Below are 15,731 nucleotides of genomic sequence, written 5' to 3'. Positions count from 1 at the left end.
CAAACAAACAGGAGTCGGGTGGAGGGCGGGAGTATATCCAATCCATAGGTAGATCAGGGTTAGAGGCGAGTATAGTCGTAGTGGGAGACGGAACAGGGGAGCGGAGGAAGAAGGAAAGAGAGGAGAGAGGAAGAGGAGAGGAGAGAGAGAGGAGAGACAACAATATGGGATTTAGCGGGAATGCCCTACGACACCCCTGTTTGGTGTTAGTATAGCGATACGTAGGTTGTACAATGTTGTGCAAGACATGGCGGAAAGCGAACGAGTCGAGAAAACATAGCCGGAGTCGAAACCGAGACGAGAGAAGTCGTGAGTCGAGAACGGTGAGAGATAGGGGGAGATGGGTGATGGGTGATATGTGAAGTGTGAGGCGAGGGCGGCGAATCAGGAGGAGTACATAGAACGAAACCGCAAATCGCAATCGAGGCGCAACCATGCTTCAGCGTCCTGGAATCCACAGAGTAACTGTCAGAACCAAAACCCAGATAAGAATAAGTTGCGTCCGCAGCGTCGCGGCGATTCCATGTCATGTCGAGGCGAGGCGGGACGGGACTCAGTCCCAGTCGATGGTCAGGCCACCAGGGCCAGCGCCGGCGATGCCGATACCGCGCTCGGCCTCTCTGCGGAGGTACTTGAGCGCACGCTTGTCGTCCCGCAGGTACGGCTCGAGCTTCTCGAGACACAGGCGGTTGTGGTTCTGTGACACGCAGGTTCCATCAGCATGCTGTCCGAAGAATATCGGGCGTTGAGAAGGCGTCACCTTAAGCCATTGACGCTCCTCCTTGGAGAGCATGACCTCCTTGACCATCTTCGTCTGTATGGGCACACAGGTAAGCCGCTCAAATCCGAGCCAGATGTCACCGTTGAATTGCCCTCTGGTCTGTGAGGCAAGAAAGGTCAGACGGGAGGAAAGAACGCATGGGGCTATACGAACCTTAATGCGGCAGACGGCCAGTGCAGACTCGATGCGCATGCCCCACTTCCCAGCGTTGTCTGTGGCACATAGCATGAGCTATCATCATATGGAAGCGAAGGAGCAGAAAAGCGCGTACAGAAGCCGGGTTCGTTCGTGAGCACGTGTCCCGGTACGAGCACAGTGTCGGACGAAAATGACTGTGGGCCCTCGTGTACGTTCAAGAACGAGCCGAAACCATGCCCAGTTCCGTGCTAAATGTGCCAACAAGAGTCAGCGACGCTGTACACACAAGACAGAGCGAGCGGAAGACAGAGAGCTCACCATGTAGTTCAGTCCGTCCTGCCAGAGCGCCTTGCGCGCCAACACGTCCAACTTGGCACCGGACGTGCCCTCTGGGAAGATAGCGGTGTCAATAGCAATCTGCATCCGCACACGCACAACAGCACGAACACAACGTGTTTCTTATCAGCATAAACTGTTCGCTCGCGAACGAGAAGCGGTACGTACGTGTCCCTGGAGTACACGCGTGAACGCTTCGCACTGCTCGGGAGTTGGCCGGCCAAAATGCACCGTCCGCGTCGTGTCGCAGGTGCCGTCGCGGTACTGGCCTCCCGAGTCGCTAGATAGGGGAAGGGGGCGGACATATGCGATGAGCGTGCTGCGATCAGGCGAGCCGAGAGGATAGGCTACTCACTTGAGGTAAGGCGTGTCACGGTCAATCATGCGCGCCGTATGCTTGTGCGGCACATAGTGAGGCAGTGCTGTAACGACCAGTGTCAGTTTCGCGTTCACGTTGGCCGTTTCGGGGGACCAAACGCACCGGCATTAGGCCCGCTCGCCGAGATGTTCTCGTACGCGAGACCCATGTAGTTCTTGTTCTTCCGACGGTACTCCGTAAGCCGCCACGCCGCCTCGTACTCGGTGATGTCGTAGCCTTGCTGGAGCTTTTGCTCGAGCCAAGCGAGCCAACGCACGTATGCGGCACCGTCGCGGAGGTAGGCGTGCCGGAGACCATTGATCTCCGTCTCGTTCTTCACGGCCTTCATCTCTTCGACGAACGACGGGAGAACGGTGTACCGGAAGCTGGTCATCATGAGGCAGATCGCGTAAGAGGTCTGCGGCGAGATGATAACCTGGCAGACAGCATAACGTTAGCTGCGACACGATAGGATGCAGGAGGTCCACTTACGTTGCCTTCACCCCATTCCTTCCGACGCAGGAACGACCAGATGTCGTTGTAATCACGGGTGGTAACGCCAATCGACTGGAGGTAGGTCTGCACCTCACCGGAGATCTTCACCGGCTCAATGAACAGGATCGCATTCTCCAGTCCGACAAACAGGTACGAATGGAAGATGGGATTGAAAGGGATATCGTCGCCACGGAGGTTGAGCAACCACGCTGCACATCGCAGAACGCTTGAGCCCAGGCGACACTTGAGGATGACTGATTCACGCACCTATCGAAGAAAGATTCGAGATCAAAGTCGCCACTTGCATCTGCGACGGCTTTGGCTCCGCCTTCGAATACGACGGGACCGAAGGCCGCTGCTGCTTGATCCAGTCCCGCAACCGACGCAGCTTCTCGCCGGAACTGGTCCCGGTGTACGACAGTGGCTGCACATAAACGGGCTCGCGGCTCCGCGCGGGCTTCTCACGCCAGACGAGGTCGACGAGGTTCTGCGGCGGGTACTGCAGCTTCGAGTTCTTGGGCTTGAGCTCGTTGTTCAGTGCCGTGGCCTTCTCGTACGAGATCAGACGGGCGTCGATGCCGATCTTGGAGTCGTTAGCACGCTGGAGGATCCACTCCGTCCAGTCGCGCACGTTTCCGGGCGCACCGGCCTCAACGATGACCCAGTTCTGGTCGAGCTGCTCGTGGGCCTGCAGCCAGTAGCGGGAGTCGGTGATCAGGTAAGCGGAGTTCTTGGACACGATAGCCTGCCCGGCGGAACCGGTGAAGCTGTGAAGAGTCAGCACTGAACAAAGAATCGAGCTTGAAATAGACGTACCCAGAGATCCATTCCCGACGCTTGTCGTAGGGAGCGATGTACTCAGATCCATGCGAATCCTCGCTCGGAATGACGCTGTGCGCGAACTATGAACAACGGCGATGTGGAGAGCGTGTGAGCCACTTACTAGTAGTCTAACCCATGCTGCCGCATGAGGTCGCGGAGGGCCTCCAGTCTGCTACCCGTGTCCTGTCTCTCGGTAACCGGGTCCTCATCGTGAATCTTGCGCTCCAGGGCAGATCCAATGAGAGTGCTAGACGACTCGGAGGGGTACAGCGTCGGCCGTGCGCTTCTGCCACTCGTCTTTGTCGCGTTGGACTTGTAGGTGTCCGACCGCTTCGGCGGAGCAGGAGGGGGGACGTAGCGAATCGAGCCACCGTTCGTTGAGATGGACGGATGGCGATTGAGGGAGCCGTTCGCCTGGCTGTAGTTGGTCTGGGTCATGGAGTGGGAGGAGCGCGAATGCTTCGAGCCCGAGGTCGCGCGCGAATGCATCCCAGAGGGAGAATTGTACCGAGGGGGCGGAGATTCATGTTGGGGGGCGGGCAGATCCTTCTCATCCATCCCCTTGCTCTTGTCCTTCTTCCCAATACCCCATCCATACCCCCACTTCTTGCTGGTAGGAGGCTTCTCCTTCGCTGACGTACCGGCGAGGGTGTTCGACCGCTTCAGAGTCGTTCGAGGGGTGACCTCCTGCGCGACATTGAGGTCTGGGACGTCGAAGGACTCAGTCTCGGATGAGAAGGTGAGCTTCTCGGCGCGTGAAGTGAGAGTCGCAGTCGGGGAATAGGAATCAGTGCCTAGACGATCGATGCTGGAGCGACGAGAGCTGTAGTCCTCTGTCGCGGAGCGCTCAGAGTAGGTGAGCCTGCGGCGAGACTTGTTGCCGCCAAAGAAAGGAATACAAAGCGGGGGAGGAGGCGGGGGAGGCGGGGGCGGGGGAGGCATGATGGGTATCGCAGGAAGGGATCAGATGGCGGATCCGGGAGGGGGGCGAGGGCGTAAGTAGTTTGCTGCTGCACACGAGGCGTTGAGAGCAGCGACGGAGGATGGCCAGCTGAGAGCCTGCGGGGCCAGTCGCGCGATGCTGCTGAGCCTCGACAAACTTTGCCTGCTGGCCTCGCTTCGCCTTCTCCCCACGCTCACGCTCCCGATCAGGCAGCACTCGCCTGCCCTAAACAGCCTCCTCCCGCGCGCTTACTGGATTATGGGCGTCTCCCCGCTGCGAGATATCCGGATATGCTCCCTCCTCGCTCGTCCGGCGTGCTTCCAGATCCAAGATTAACGTTCTGGAGGGTCCTTCTGCGTCAGCACAGACCCCGCGACAAGCCTGGTGATATGAGCGATCTTCTCACCGCGGTACGGGACACTGATCACCCCAGATGAGGGACGAACGAGGGACATCGGTCGTCGCTCCGGTCTTCAGCGAGAACCCTCACGTCGCACGTAGAGAACAGTTCCGACGGCGACACGCCCGTGGCACCTGTGGTCCTGTGGACGCGCCCCGAACTCCAGTTTCGCCGCGCGCGACTACATACTATTACGAGCTAACGTCAGCACTCGTATGTCTTCCAGACCCTTCCTCTGCACCGTCACCGCGCAACATGGGCGTACCTTGGTGGATCCTTCGCGACTACTCTACGCCTCTGATGGCGTCATGGCGATTGGTGGATGAGACGGACGCGATGCGCTATCCTGGAGCTGGCCACGAGCCCAGGCACCTTCCAGCTAGAATCATCGAGGCTCAAGCGTCCTGGCTGCCTCATGGCTAACGGACGACGTACCAACTTTGTTTCCGCCTTCTCCATTCCCATATCCCGGCTATCGACCGTTCTCCGCAGGGATTGCCTGCTCAGCGGTGTGAAGCACACCGCGGATGTCGGTCTGCTGAACCGCAGAAGGGCGATCACAAGAACGGCGTGTTGCCAGTCCCTGCACCCCACAGCGCTTGGGCTAGGTGAAGCTCGCATGCGCAGCCGGTCTGCAGGGAAGTATATGGCAAGGTCCGAGGTGATCACCAGACCAGGGTGACCTGCGCGGGGAATACGATACGAGAACTTGGAGAGACAACCCCTTGCCCACCTCAACGTGAGCGATAGTCGAGAGCGAGCGGTGGAGTAGAATACGAGGGATTGGAGACCGCAGTGGGGAATGTGACCTCGGCAACCTCCCCTGTACTGGGTGAGAACATGCGAAGTGAAGGAGGGCTCATGACGCTCACCTCGGGTGACGACGTGAGCGTCGATGTATGCGCTCCAACCAATGCTTCCGTCCTCCTCGACAGGAGAACTCGGGTTTTGTTTTGCCACTGGGCCGGACCAACAGTGGAAGCGGGCGACCCGGAGAGTAAGGTCGCAGATCAGCACTGGCTTTAACGGTTGTCCTTCAAGAGGCATGCAGCTACCTGGTTGAGTCGGAAGCGAGTCTTGATATCCATCCGACACGGCCGAGAACTGCGGTGCGCGAATATAGCGGTACGTCTGGCCCGCCAGAAGTCCATTCATATCGGCATTCAGGCTCGAGTGAGCGGAACATGGCGACAGGAGACCACAGTGGAGAGTGCGGTTTCATGGGTGACGGGGAATCGTGCGATATACGGGGCGCAATCGCAGTGCAGGAAAGTTCATGGAGCTTAACCCTGGCTTACCCCGAGGTGACGACATGGGATGTCGGTGTATGCACTGTGTATGCGCTTGGTTTGCGACGCACCTTCAAGCGGCCCCGAGAATTGAAAGCGATGGTTGCACCATGCATTGGGCAGAGGGCCCGCGGTGATGCGCGAGATCCCAGGTGTTGCGGACGATCCTGAAGGACGCACGTCGTGATCAGCACTGGCCAAGATGGCCGTCCCCTTCGGAGGCGCATCCGGTTGCCTAGCAAAGAAATTAGAGCTTCCCGTGAGGGTGGCTTCATACCGAGCTTCCACTACGGAGCGCGCATATAGCCAGCCATATTATGTGGCCTCGTTCGAAGTCAATTAATGTCGGCGTTCAGGCTCGACTCGGAACTTCGGGTGCTGAGAAGATGGGTTCATGTTGCAGAGAGCTAGAGAGTTTCATACAAGAGTCTTCTTGAAAACGCACCGTGTCTCCAGAACCACCATTCCGCTCCATCCTATCCCGAGGCCGCTATGCGCTGTGGCGATGGCGAAAACTTCACGACATATGAATGCCGGTGAAGAGGGGACCGGAACCATATGCTAGTGATGTTCATGATCAACGAACGCGATGTATGCGCGTATACGGCGACCTTTGGGGAGGAGATGGTGGTGGAACGGAGACAAGGGCGGCGGTGGGGCTGAACGCACCGACTCCCGCAAACCTTGTATCCGTGACGCCGACGCGTTACCAAGGGACGCGTTGTGGTCATGTGATGCGTCACACTTTCGCGCGTCCACAACGAGCGCTTCAACAACCTAGGTTTGTCGAGCTCGGTGATGGACCGGCTTTTCTCGTCATTTGGCTCTTCTGCTTCTTGGCGACCTATCAAGCCTCCGCAGCCATCGGAGCGCTCTCATGTTGGATTGCGACGGCTTATTGACGAAGAGGCCTAACCAGGCCAGCCCATTGCAAATCGTGCATATTTTGAGCAAGTCTCCGCGCGGGCGTGTGGGCGATGCTGTCGTGAATGTAGGTTCTTTTGATTGTTCGTGCCGACTGTACTGCTGATTGACGTATGACAACCCAAAGGTTTAGGAACATACTCGATAATTTTGCTCGCAGTCTGGCATTGGGGTTCGGACAACCTCACGCCAGCCTTCGTGGAAGTAGGCGTAGGAACTGGCCAATGTCGTCGGCGGTCGCCATATTTCCCATGATTGGGTTTAGATAGATCATCGATGTGCCTCCATCAAACCACATTTGCACTCCCGCTGCAGAAGGAGCCAGAGACCTCGAAGCTCCCGCGAGCAATTTGCAAAGCTTCTTCGGGTATATAACACTCGAGCTCAGCGCGTTGTTCTGATCCCAATTTCATATCTCTTTGGTGTAGACTTCCCGCACCAGCGCCGGACGTCCAGGAAGCGAACTGGGATAGTAGGACTATCCGTGTAATCGCAGGGGCTAGGACAATGGCGACTGACTTCTCAGACGCGGCACTGCAGGAGGCCGACGCCGCCATCAAGGCCACTCAGGCATACGAAGCATCAAAGGGAGAGAAGAGACTGAACGTTATTGGTGAGTAAGCCAGGTCGCTTCCCCCTACTTATTTAAATCAACCGACTGATCGAGGACATCCACAGGAAATGCCGTATCGAAAGCGTCCGGGAGCTCTCTGGTGTCGATCGCACAGAGCGACGCCGCTACACAAGCCCTAGGTTTCGTGAAGGACCAGGTCAGCAACTTTGTGCAGAACAGCAAGGTGCTCATGAACGCGCTTGACGAACTTGGCAAAGCGCATCCGTTCATCCAAAGTGAGCAATCGAACCGCCTCCGGATCCTCACGCCGCGTCCGAGTCCTGGGGTGACTTGCTGACTTCCGGGTATTTAGTCGCTGTGTCCATCTTCAAGGCTGGACTGACCTTAGAGCTGACGCGACGGGAAAACGACGAAAAAGTCATCGCTCTCAACCTGACCATGTGCGACATGATGCAAACGCTCACTTTGTGAGCCACTCACGACCTTGTCGTATATGATGGATGCTGACGGCTGACTTGGACAGACTAAAGCAAGTCGTGAACGTGAAGGAACCAGGCCCTGGCGGGCTTTCGATTGAGGACCGCCTGAAGCAGCGTCTGGGCTCCATCATCGATTCTATCAAGCGCTGCGCCAAGGTCTGCGACAGCTACCAGAAACGCCCCACCGCCGGTACGCACATATGCACACAATGCAGCCGGGGTAATTGCTCACATGCGTCGGAATGATAGTGAAGTTCTTCACAAGCACAAAGTGGCAGGGCAAGTTCACCCAAGTTGCGCAGCAATTCGCCGACCACAAGGCTGGCATTCAGTTCGACCTCCAGATCCACGCCAGTGTCGGGATCACCACCGCCAATGTCACGCTCACGGCGATGAGCACGTCCTTCACGGAGCTGAACGAGAATGTCTCGAAGCTGATGGAAGTCGTGTTCGAGCGCATGCGAACGCCCGAAGAGCGAGACCTGTCCGCGCTTGTTGCCAAAGAGGCTGGTGGCATCGACGCTGTCCTAAAGAACGACAAACTTCTCGAAGAGGTACTCGCGAAGCAGAAGGCCGGGCCGAGAAAGGACAAGGACGAGAGGGGGGCGAAGAAACGGGCGGTCCCGGGTCAGACTCTGGACGCCGTTTTGACGGTAACGGACCTGCGGATGGAGGTTAACAAGGACGTCGAGCAGGTTCTAGCGGACAACAAGTTCTTCGACCAGAAGTTTGAGGCGATGAAGATGCAGGTGGATGAGGTGAAGGTCGAGATCAGACATGAGTCGGATCGGGTCATCGACACTATTCTTGCTGGGCCGCACGAGCGGATTGTCGACCGGGTGAGTCTCATGTGTTGGGTCGTCACCCTTCCGGCTTACGGTTTGTTCCGGGCCTTTTCCCCGTTTTGGAGGGGGTTGTTCGTTTCTTTTCGCTTTTTCGCTGGTTTGTTTGGTTTCTTTTTTTCCGGGGTTTGAAGGGCGGGTTGAGGGCCAGGCCCTTGTTGTTGGGGTTCGGGGCCCCTTTTGTTGAGGGGGTCCTGGCGGCCTTGGCGGCCTTTGTTTTGTTTCCCCGGCGGAAGACGGGCGGGAGCGTGCGGGCGGCGGGCGCGCTATGTATGGGGTCGCTGGCGTTGCTTGTGGTTCGTGCCGGCCTGCTTGCTTCGCGGGCGGGTGGGTGGTGGCTTTCGTTCCTGTCTTTCTTGCGGATACAGCCGCTCATCGAGGCGCTGGACGACGATGTCTCCTCATTTGTGACGATCGCGGAGGCCAATGCATTCACCGCCGCCCGGCCGCAGAAGTGGAGGTGAGGGGGTCATCTTCTGCAGAAAGGCATAACTCACGCCTGCTTTCAGCCTTCCTCATTGGATCGCGTATTGGACGTACGGTACGTCCGTTGTCCGTTCTCTCCACCCGACTTTCTCACCGCTCCCATTCTCGCTCCAGGATTCGAGATGACCGTTCAATGGTACTTCCGGCGGATCCGGAAGGTCATCTCGGAAATCACCCAGGCGACCGTCGAGGCACTCCCCGCAAACCGCAAGATCATCGGCGACTTCATCTCGTCGTGGACCGTGCGTTGGATCGAGGACTTCCTCTCCGGGCTGCGCGACGTCGAGCAGTGGGACAGCACCGACTGGGAGTCGGACGTCATGTTCTTGAAGTTCAAGGATTATGTCGTCGAGAATGAACGGAAGTTGGAGCATAACTTGCGGGGCGTCAAGTATTACCTCGATGAGACCAATACACTCTCCATTGTGGCGGGGAGTGGGAGGCCGGAGAAGGTCAGTCTGGTCGTTGCGCGCATGATACACGAGCAATTGACAGTCGCGTGCTTGCGCCCCAGTATGTCATGCCCCTCATCTTTATCCTGCTCAGGAGAAGCTTGTATATCGTTCAGCAAGCGCACACTGTTACTCTGCATATGGGAGAACTCGCGGTCATCCAGTACTCGCTCATGATTCTGACCGATGCGATTTGGGACCGGGTGCAGACCCTGAAAGGTTAGTACCTCTTGATTGAGTGACTATCAAACATAAAATCACAATTCGTCGTGTCCAGCTGTGCACAAGTTGCAGAACTTGGACGACAAGGAGCAAATGAAGAAATTCTTCTTCGGACTGGTGCGTTGATGCGCGATCAGTCTCTATACGCAATGCGTTCACTCACATTCTGACTTTCCAGTATTCGTTCGCATTCGAAGAACCCGAGATCAGCGACTACTGGAAGAGGGATCCCGACGACGACGCAAACATGGTGAACGACCTCCCTTCAATCCCACCTGCACCCACATCCGATGGAGACTCCGAGTCGCAGCAGGGCGACCTCCCGCTCTTCCATGGGCCGACGACGGAAGACATCGACCTCATCGTCGATCCGACCTTTGATGATCCGACTTCCCCACATCCCACCGTCGCACACTCTCTCGTCGGGCACTGGAGCGGCTCGTATGCGTACGACGATCGGGACGGCGACGGCCTCGTCAGCTTCACTGTCTCGTCCCACGACGTGAACGGGGCTATCGTCGGCTCTGGCACGGACGCGTTCGGGCCTTATGTGGTGCATGGAACTCTCGATGACAATCGACTTACCTTTGTGAAGGAGTACCTGCTCCCCCAGTACGGTCAAAAGGTCATGTGGCGTTACGAGGGTGTTGTGTCCCCGGACTCGGACTCGATTCGCGGGCAGTGGGGGCCAACCGATGTTGACTGGAAGCTCGTGGTCTATGGAGAAGAGCCTGAACAGGAGACGGGTGCAAAGGAGGAGGCGAGGTGAGTTTGACTAAGGGAGTACCCATCAGTGGACTGAGTCCTGATGACGGATGCTAGTAGCGACGTTTCTGCTCAGCAGCCCAAAGCCGAGGAAACTACCACTCCAGCTGCAGAAGTACCCGAGATACGCGTGGATGAAGCAGAAGACGCCCACTCGGGCGAAGATGCGAATGAGGATCACGACGATGATGGCGCGTCCGACGCAGGTACTGCAGTTTCTGGGATGACGGTGGGATACATCCACGGCACGTTTTTCCTCACGCGCCGCCCTGTCGAGTATTTGATCTCTTGTCCGCCGGACGAGGAGTTCGCCGCGAACCGTCCAAGAGCACTCTGGAAACTTGCTCTCAACGCGACTCTTCGGGCGGTGCAGAGTAGGACGCTGAGTTGGGGACTACTCTCCGCCAGAAGGAAGCAACGCCAGCAGTACGTTGAACTGCTGAAACGCCGCCAGCGTGGGCCATGGCGTGGTCAAGACGTCGAGGACGCTCAGGAGTGGGCTCAGCTCATCAAAGGGATACATCCCGGCGACCTCCACTTGTGGCGCTGTATTGCCTTGTACCAGCTACGGCGAGACGTGATTCACGAGTAAGTAATACTCGGCCACTGTCTATCTGACGGCAACTGACTTGATGGGGTATCCTGCCAGTACTATCTACTGCGACGCTTGCAGGAAGTCTCCGATCACGCCTACTCGGTTCACATGTATGAACTGCTCAGAGGACGCAGTCGACAACAGCATGGACCTGTGTATCCAGTGCTTCTCCGCGAACAGGCACGTCACGCGGGACAAGAAGGTCCACCATCCGACGCACAACGTGATACAATATCGCACCATGAAGTGGAGAGTCTACCGCCACCCCACCTTCAGCGTAGGGAGGGACATGCTCAAATGGGCCGAGGACCAACTCCAGCTCTCTCAGGCCCGAAGCGCGGTGCAGACCACTGTCGGCGACACGGCGGGCTCTTCCGGTCTGCACTGCGTGGTATGCAAGACTTCTATCACCGCCCCGCCCTATTGGTGCTGCCTAACCTGCAATGGTATGTGCCATTTTCGATAACTCGTCTCATGATGAATGGACTGACACCTACTCTCTTCCTCTCAGAGGACTCCGCCGTGTGCTATGCCTGCAATGAGCGCATGGAACGCGAGAAGGAATGGCTGTACCTGAGAGGTACATTTGCGCCAAACGGCACGGGTCCACACAATTGGTCCCATACTCTCATTTCTGCGCCAGGTCCAGAGGTGATCACCGCTGAGACAGACCAAGAGAAGGCTGGGACTATAGAAGAGCGTATCGCTCGGGTGGAGGCGAAGCTTGACGCGTCAAACCTCAAGCTGGACGCGCGGCTGGCGGCGTTGGAGGATCTTCTGAGAGCCGTCCTGGCACGGTGATGACCAACACGTGGCGATACCATGCTTGCGGCTCTGTCGTCTGGCAGCGGTTCATGAGACCTTCAACGTCCGTCTGAAGAGTCTGCATTCGGGAGCCCTCAGGCCCACCTGTATATTACCCCATTACCGTTCATACCAACTTCAGCATCACGGTACTGGCAACGCCTCAACGTGAACTTACCGGGGTTGTGGAAGACGGTGCCCTTCTTCTCTCCCGAGGTGTTGGCTTTGACGGCAAGGAGCTGTGCGCCGTGGCCCGCAGACTCCAGAGGCATTGTGGTAGTCAAGAGGAAAGCCGAGATACGCACATGACAGGTTCGAATGCGGCTCGTCGTCGTGTCAAGGGAACCTGCAGCCCGTCAGCTGTGCGCGTGTCAGCGCTAACAGGTGCGTCGCGATTCCTAGAGCTGGACGCCGCCGTCTTCATGTTAAACCTCCGCCGGCTCGAGTAAGCACGACAACTTTCAGTGCTACTACCAGGAGTGGAGCGGGGGAAAGAAAGCAAGGGAGGTGGACTGATGTCGGGCCGTGTCACGTTGATCTCGGCAACGACCAAGGGATTCCGGGTCTGGTCGGCTCACCGCAAGGACGGTCACACCTGGACATGGATGGATGATACTCGAAGTATTGCAAACTGCGGGAAGAGCACAACATGTCAGTCCGAGTCTGCATGGCGCACGCTGAGCCTACAGTCGAGGTTTGTCAATTAATACTCCAAGTGACTCGCTGTTCGAACAGTGTGCCTGTAACTCATACAAACTGAACGCACGAGAGCTCAAGAGCGAAATATCCACAGCAAACTGGTGATGTTCCTAGATGGCCTCATAGACTCGTGGCATCAGCCTCCGAAGGGCCGCGTTGAGCACGGCATTGTCTCTTGTTCGTGATGATTAAGCACTTCCTCGGTCAGTGACTAAGTCGCCCTCCCGCGTGTTGAACGTTGAACCTCTACAATGACCATGCGAGGCTCGCGCTACGATGGAAGTCGGAGGAACCATAGGAACCACCGGTCGATCACGCCATACAAGACGGTTTTAACTGCCCATCTATACGACCTTCAACATGCAGCATAGGGCCGAAGCTAAGCATCGTACACGCGTAGGATGAGGTGGCTCTCCGGCATACGTTCTCGCACCAACACAAGGCGAGCCAGAGCTGATCAGTCAGTGCCTCCGTAGAGCTATATAAATCCTGTTGGGACTCACGAACTCATCCAAACCAAACCCACTAGAACGCACACTCAGAGCACACATTTTCAACATGAGCCAAGGTGAAGAGAGACATACGCTTCCATCATCAGCAGTATACTGACTCGGTTGTGTCTCCAGTACCTACGAAGGTCGGCATCTTGCTGTTCCCCGGCTTCGAGCCACTCGACGTCTTCGGCCCCGTAGAGGCTTTTCATACGATCAGCAAACAGTTGGCCAAGATCAACCTCGTCTGGATCGGACCTAGTCTCGATCCGGTCAGCACCGCGCCGAAGGAGATACACACGACTACAATGGGCTCCACAGTCGACACACGCGTCGTACCCACCCACACATACGACAATCCGCCAGAAGACCTCGAGGTGCTGCTCGTACCGGGCGGATTGGGGCCTCGTGTGCCGACGAGCGATGCCGCCGTCGCGTTCGTCAAGAAGACGTACCCCAAGCTGAAGTACCTCATCACGGTCTGCAACGGGGCTGAGATTGCAGCACGGGCTGGAGTGTTGGACGGGAAGAGGGCGACGACGAACAAATTCGGGTGGAAGGCGTCGATTGCGACGGGCCCGAAGGTGAATTGGGTCAGGTACGACCGATATGTCGCCGACGGGAACTGCTGGACGTCCGGTGGGGTCAGTGCCGGGATAGACGCTATACTCGCGTGGATGGTGCATGTCTACGGCCGGGAGGTGGCGCGGGAGGTTGCGAACGAGATGGAGTATGAGTGGAGGGATGACAAGACTTGGGATCCGTTCGCCTACATGTTCAGCGGGGACGCTTAGGGTACACGTCGCTTCTTTCCCGCTGCTCCATGAAGCGGTATTCGGCGTACGCAATAACATGTCTCAAAGTGTCTTAATCTACTTGTGATTCGTCGGCTTTTCCACTACGGGTGAGTCGTCGAGCAAACTCCACGTGCTTTTGTAGCAGTCCGTGTAAGTCGTCGCGGGTGAGGAAAACATACAGCGCGACGCGTAGAGCATGTGACCGCGTCAGATCTGTCGACGTCATCAGCCGCCGGCGTTCCCGGGCACCGCACGTCTCCCTTTCCCCAAAACGTCCACCACCATGACTTTCCCCTCGCCCATGTTCGTATCTTCTTCTTCAACCACCATCATCTCTGCACCCGTCGCTCGCGAAGTCATCGCCGTCGTCAACGATGGGTCTCTGCTTTTCGTGCTGCCGAGGTGACACCGCCGACGACCACGAACCCCTTCTCCCGCAGGATCATGACGACATTCGCATACCGTCATATACCAACCCAATTCCGCCACCAAGAACACAGCTAGACAAACTCGCCGACGTTGTGGCCGCGCTGTACGCTGGCAAGCTACCATCTCAGGAACAGGTCAACCGAGCCTTGAGACACGCGTTAGCCTCGGATGTCCTCAATTCGCACCTGCACGGAACAAATGGAGGAGGATCTGGAGAAGAGGAGCTAAACGAAGCAGGAAAGGAGGTCCTGAGCTTAGTGAGGGACGCTCTGCAAGCTGTTTTGGAGTTCGGTATGGAAAAGAATGGTGAGTCGCGGACTCAGTAGCATCGAGACGAGCCCTCAGATAGAGGTCTAGATGACGACAGGATACAGGACCTAGTATACCAGCTGAGACAGATAACATCCATGCCCGTGCACGCAGATGTGGCCGTTGAAGCTGCTCATGAGGGGAACGTCGACGTCGACGCCATTGGTGAGCATTCTTGTATACTTTCTTATGGGAGCGCACGTCGACATTGCCTGCGCATGCAGTACAGGAGCTTCCTTCACAACAGGAAATGACCTCGGATGCAGCTGCGCTTGTCCGTTCTGTATACACACTCCTCTACGTTCTTACCACATCGGCCGCATTCCGCCTCATCCTCTCCGATATCCTCCTCGTCGCACGCGAAACTGTCGCGGACGTTGCAGCCTGCGTGGAAGTTGTCGCAGCGAGCGTGGAGAAGGCCGCTGGGGATGTTGGAAAGACTGTCCGTCCAGGCGGAGGTACAATCGAAGACGTCAAGGGCAAGGCTGCAGAAGCGAGTGAGAAGGTCTCTCAAGAAGTCAGCGGAGAAGGTATCCTCGGTCAGCAGCTCGACGAGTTGCGCCAGAAGACACAACAAAGCCCCGACGAGCTCAAGGCGGCAGTCATCCATCGCTTGCAAGAGGTACATGGATTGTACATCCGCGTTTGTAATCAACTCACAAAACTTCGTAGGCCGTCGCCCGCGCGCACAGCCAGCCGTCTTTCCAAAGTGCCATCCGTACCGTACTAACGCTCTCCCGCAAGTACGCTGCAAAAGTTCGTGTCGTAGCGTCGGTCGCATCCAACGCAGAAGCACCTACGATTGAGGTGACACCCCTCGTATGGGCCGATCCGCCTCTGGCACGCGCCCTCAACGATCTGAAGGTCTTCCTTCAGCGCGTCGCTTCTGGTCGGTCGGTCGATGCTCTCCTCGAGGCGCTTCAAGTTGTCGTGCTAGACATCGTGACCGGGCCCGTCGATGCGCTCTCCGAGAGCCCTAACAAGACCGCGATGCGAGAGTGGTTCTCGGCCTTGGCACGACGGGCAAAGCCTGGATCCGGTCGATGGGAAATGGTGAGGAAAACCGGCGGACATGAAGAATTTCCGACAAAACGGGGGGCAGTGTTGCCGTGACGGAAACGTGACATATCCTGGTGATTTCCGATCGCGCAGGCCAGTGGTCGGAAATTATACATTGACCTTTGAGCGTATATTCACGGGGAATGTCTCGGGTAGATAACATGTCTTCTGTTTGTTCGACCAGCGGAAATCGTCGTAGTTTCCTCCTATTTCCCCACCTCTATCCGACAACCTTACTTTGG

At 57.1% G+C, this 15,731-nt stretch overlaps 7 protein-coding genes across 7 annotated transcripts; 5 read left to right on the top strand and 2 right to left on the bottom strand.

The window, feature by feature from the left end:
* Window positions 1–553: 553 nt before the first annotated feature.
* Window positions 554–3,488, bottom strand: L226DRAFT_471439 (Creatinase/aminopeptidase; the record flags this gene model as incomplete). Its single annotated transcript, XM_067676386.1, has 12 exons — window positions 554–697; window positions 761–880; window positions 935–993; window positions 1,053–1,167; window positions 1,238–1,336; window positions 1,424–1,535; window positions 1,611–1,677; window positions 1,737–2,049; window positions 2,106–2,317; window positions 2,376–2,875; window positions 2,925–2,999; window positions 3,052–3,488. The coding sequence occupies 12 exons, from the start codon at window positions 3,486–3,488 to the stop codon at window positions 554–556; spliced, it is 2,253 nt and encodes a 750-aa protein (XP_067530167.1).
* A 4,010-nt stretch (window positions 3,489–7,498) lies between these two features.
* Window positions 7,499–8,513, top strand: L226DRAFT_471424 (uncharacterized protein; the record flags this gene model as incomplete). Its single annotated transcript, XM_067676384.1, has 3 exons — window positions 7,499–7,527; window positions 7,584–7,729; window positions 7,789–8,513. The coding sequence occupies 3 exons, from the start codon at window positions 7,499–7,501 to the stop codon at window positions 8,511–8,513; spliced, it is 900 nt and encodes a 299-aa protein (XP_067530166.1).
* Window positions 8,514–8,971: 458 nt separating this feature from the next.
* L226DRAFT_446030 (uncharacterized protein) lies at window positions 8,972–9,322 on the top strand (the record flags this gene model as incomplete). The annotated part of the gene is made up of 1 exon (XM_067674885.1): window positions 8,972–9,322. A coding segment is annotated over one exon (351 nt), but the record flags the coding sequence as incomplete, so codon positions are not given.
* L226DRAFT_268418 (uncharacterized protein) lies at window positions 9,289–11,856 on the top strand. The gene is made up of 6 exons (XM_067673449.1): window positions 9,289–9,538; window positions 9,597–9,658; window positions 9,720–10,306; window positions 10,367–10,894; window positions 10,956–11,347; window positions 11,413–11,856. Exons 1-6 carry the CDS (start codon window positions 9,388–9,390, stop codon window positions 11,700–11,702), a joined length of 2,010 nt encoding a protein of 669 aa, XP_067530164.1. The 5' UTR covers window positions 9,289–9,387; the 3' UTR covers window positions 11,703–11,856.
* L226DRAFT_268469 (uncharacterized protein) lies at window positions 11,752–12,099 on the bottom strand. Its single transcript, XM_067673450.1, has one exon. It carries the CDS (start codon window positions 11,975–11,977, stop codon window positions 11,801–11,803), a length of 177 nt encoding a protein of 58 aa, XP_067530163.1. The 5' UTR covers window positions 11,978–12,099; the 3' UTR covers window positions 11,752–11,800.
* Window positions 12,100–12,937: 838 nt separating this feature from the next.
* L226DRAFT_539580 (class I glutamine amidotransferase-like protein) lies at window positions 12,938–13,771 on the top strand. Its single transcript, XM_067681700.1, has 2 exons — window positions 12,938–12,972; window positions 13,031–13,771. Exons 1-2 carry the CDS (start codon window positions 12,963–12,965, stop codon window positions 13,687–13,689), a joined length of 669 nt encoding a protein of 222 aa, XP_067530162.1. The 5' UTR covers window positions 12,938–12,962; the 3' UTR covers window positions 13,690–13,771.
* Window positions 13,772–13,975: 204 nt separating this feature from the next.
* Window positions 13,976–15,675, top strand: L226DRAFT_563232 (uncharacterized protein; the record flags this gene model as incomplete). Its single annotated transcript, XM_067683550.1, has 5 exons — window positions 13,976–14,094; window positions 14,186–14,427; window positions 14,545–14,595; window positions 14,655–15,052; window positions 15,103–15,675. The coding sequence occupies 5 exons, from the start codon at window positions 13,976–13,978 to the stop codon at window positions 15,541–15,543; spliced, it is 1,251 nt and encodes a 416-aa protein (XP_067530161.1). The 3' UTR covers window positions 15,544–15,675.
* Between the last annotated feature and the right edge of the window lie 56 nt (window positions 15,676–15,731).

This window comes from Lentinus tigrinus (genome assembly GCF_003813185.1).
Source record: "Lentinus tigrinus ALCF2SS1-7 unplaced genomic scaffold L226scaffold_45, whole genome shotgun sequence".
Classification (NCBI taxonomy): Eukaryota; Fungi; Basidiomycota; class Agaricomycetes; order Polyporales; family Polyporaceae; genus Lentinus; species Lentinus tigrinus.
The sequence above is the reverse complement of the archived record's forward strand: the minus strand, read 5'-3'. Positions and strand labels throughout refer to the sequence as shown.

Excerpts from the sequence above, each read along its gene's own strand:
- L226DRAFT_268418 (XM_067673449.1), top strand. The coding sequence starts at position 9,388 with ATGCCCCTCATCTTTATCCTGCTCAGGAGAAGCTTGTATATCGTTCAG. Across the intron at positions 9,659-9,719 it reads AGAAATTCTTCTTCGGACTG|TATTCGTTCGCATTCGAAGA; the intron begins GTGCGTTGATGC and ends CTGACTTTCCAG. Across the intron at positions 11,348-11,412 it reads GTGCTGCCTAACCTGCAATG|AGGACTCCGCCGTGTGCTAT; the intron begins GTATGTGCCATT and ends TCTTCCTCTCAG.
- L226DRAFT_268469 (XM_067673450.1), bottom strand. The coding sequence starts at position 11,977 with ATGCCTCTGGAGTCTGCGGGCCACGGCGCACAGCTCCTTGCCGTCAAA.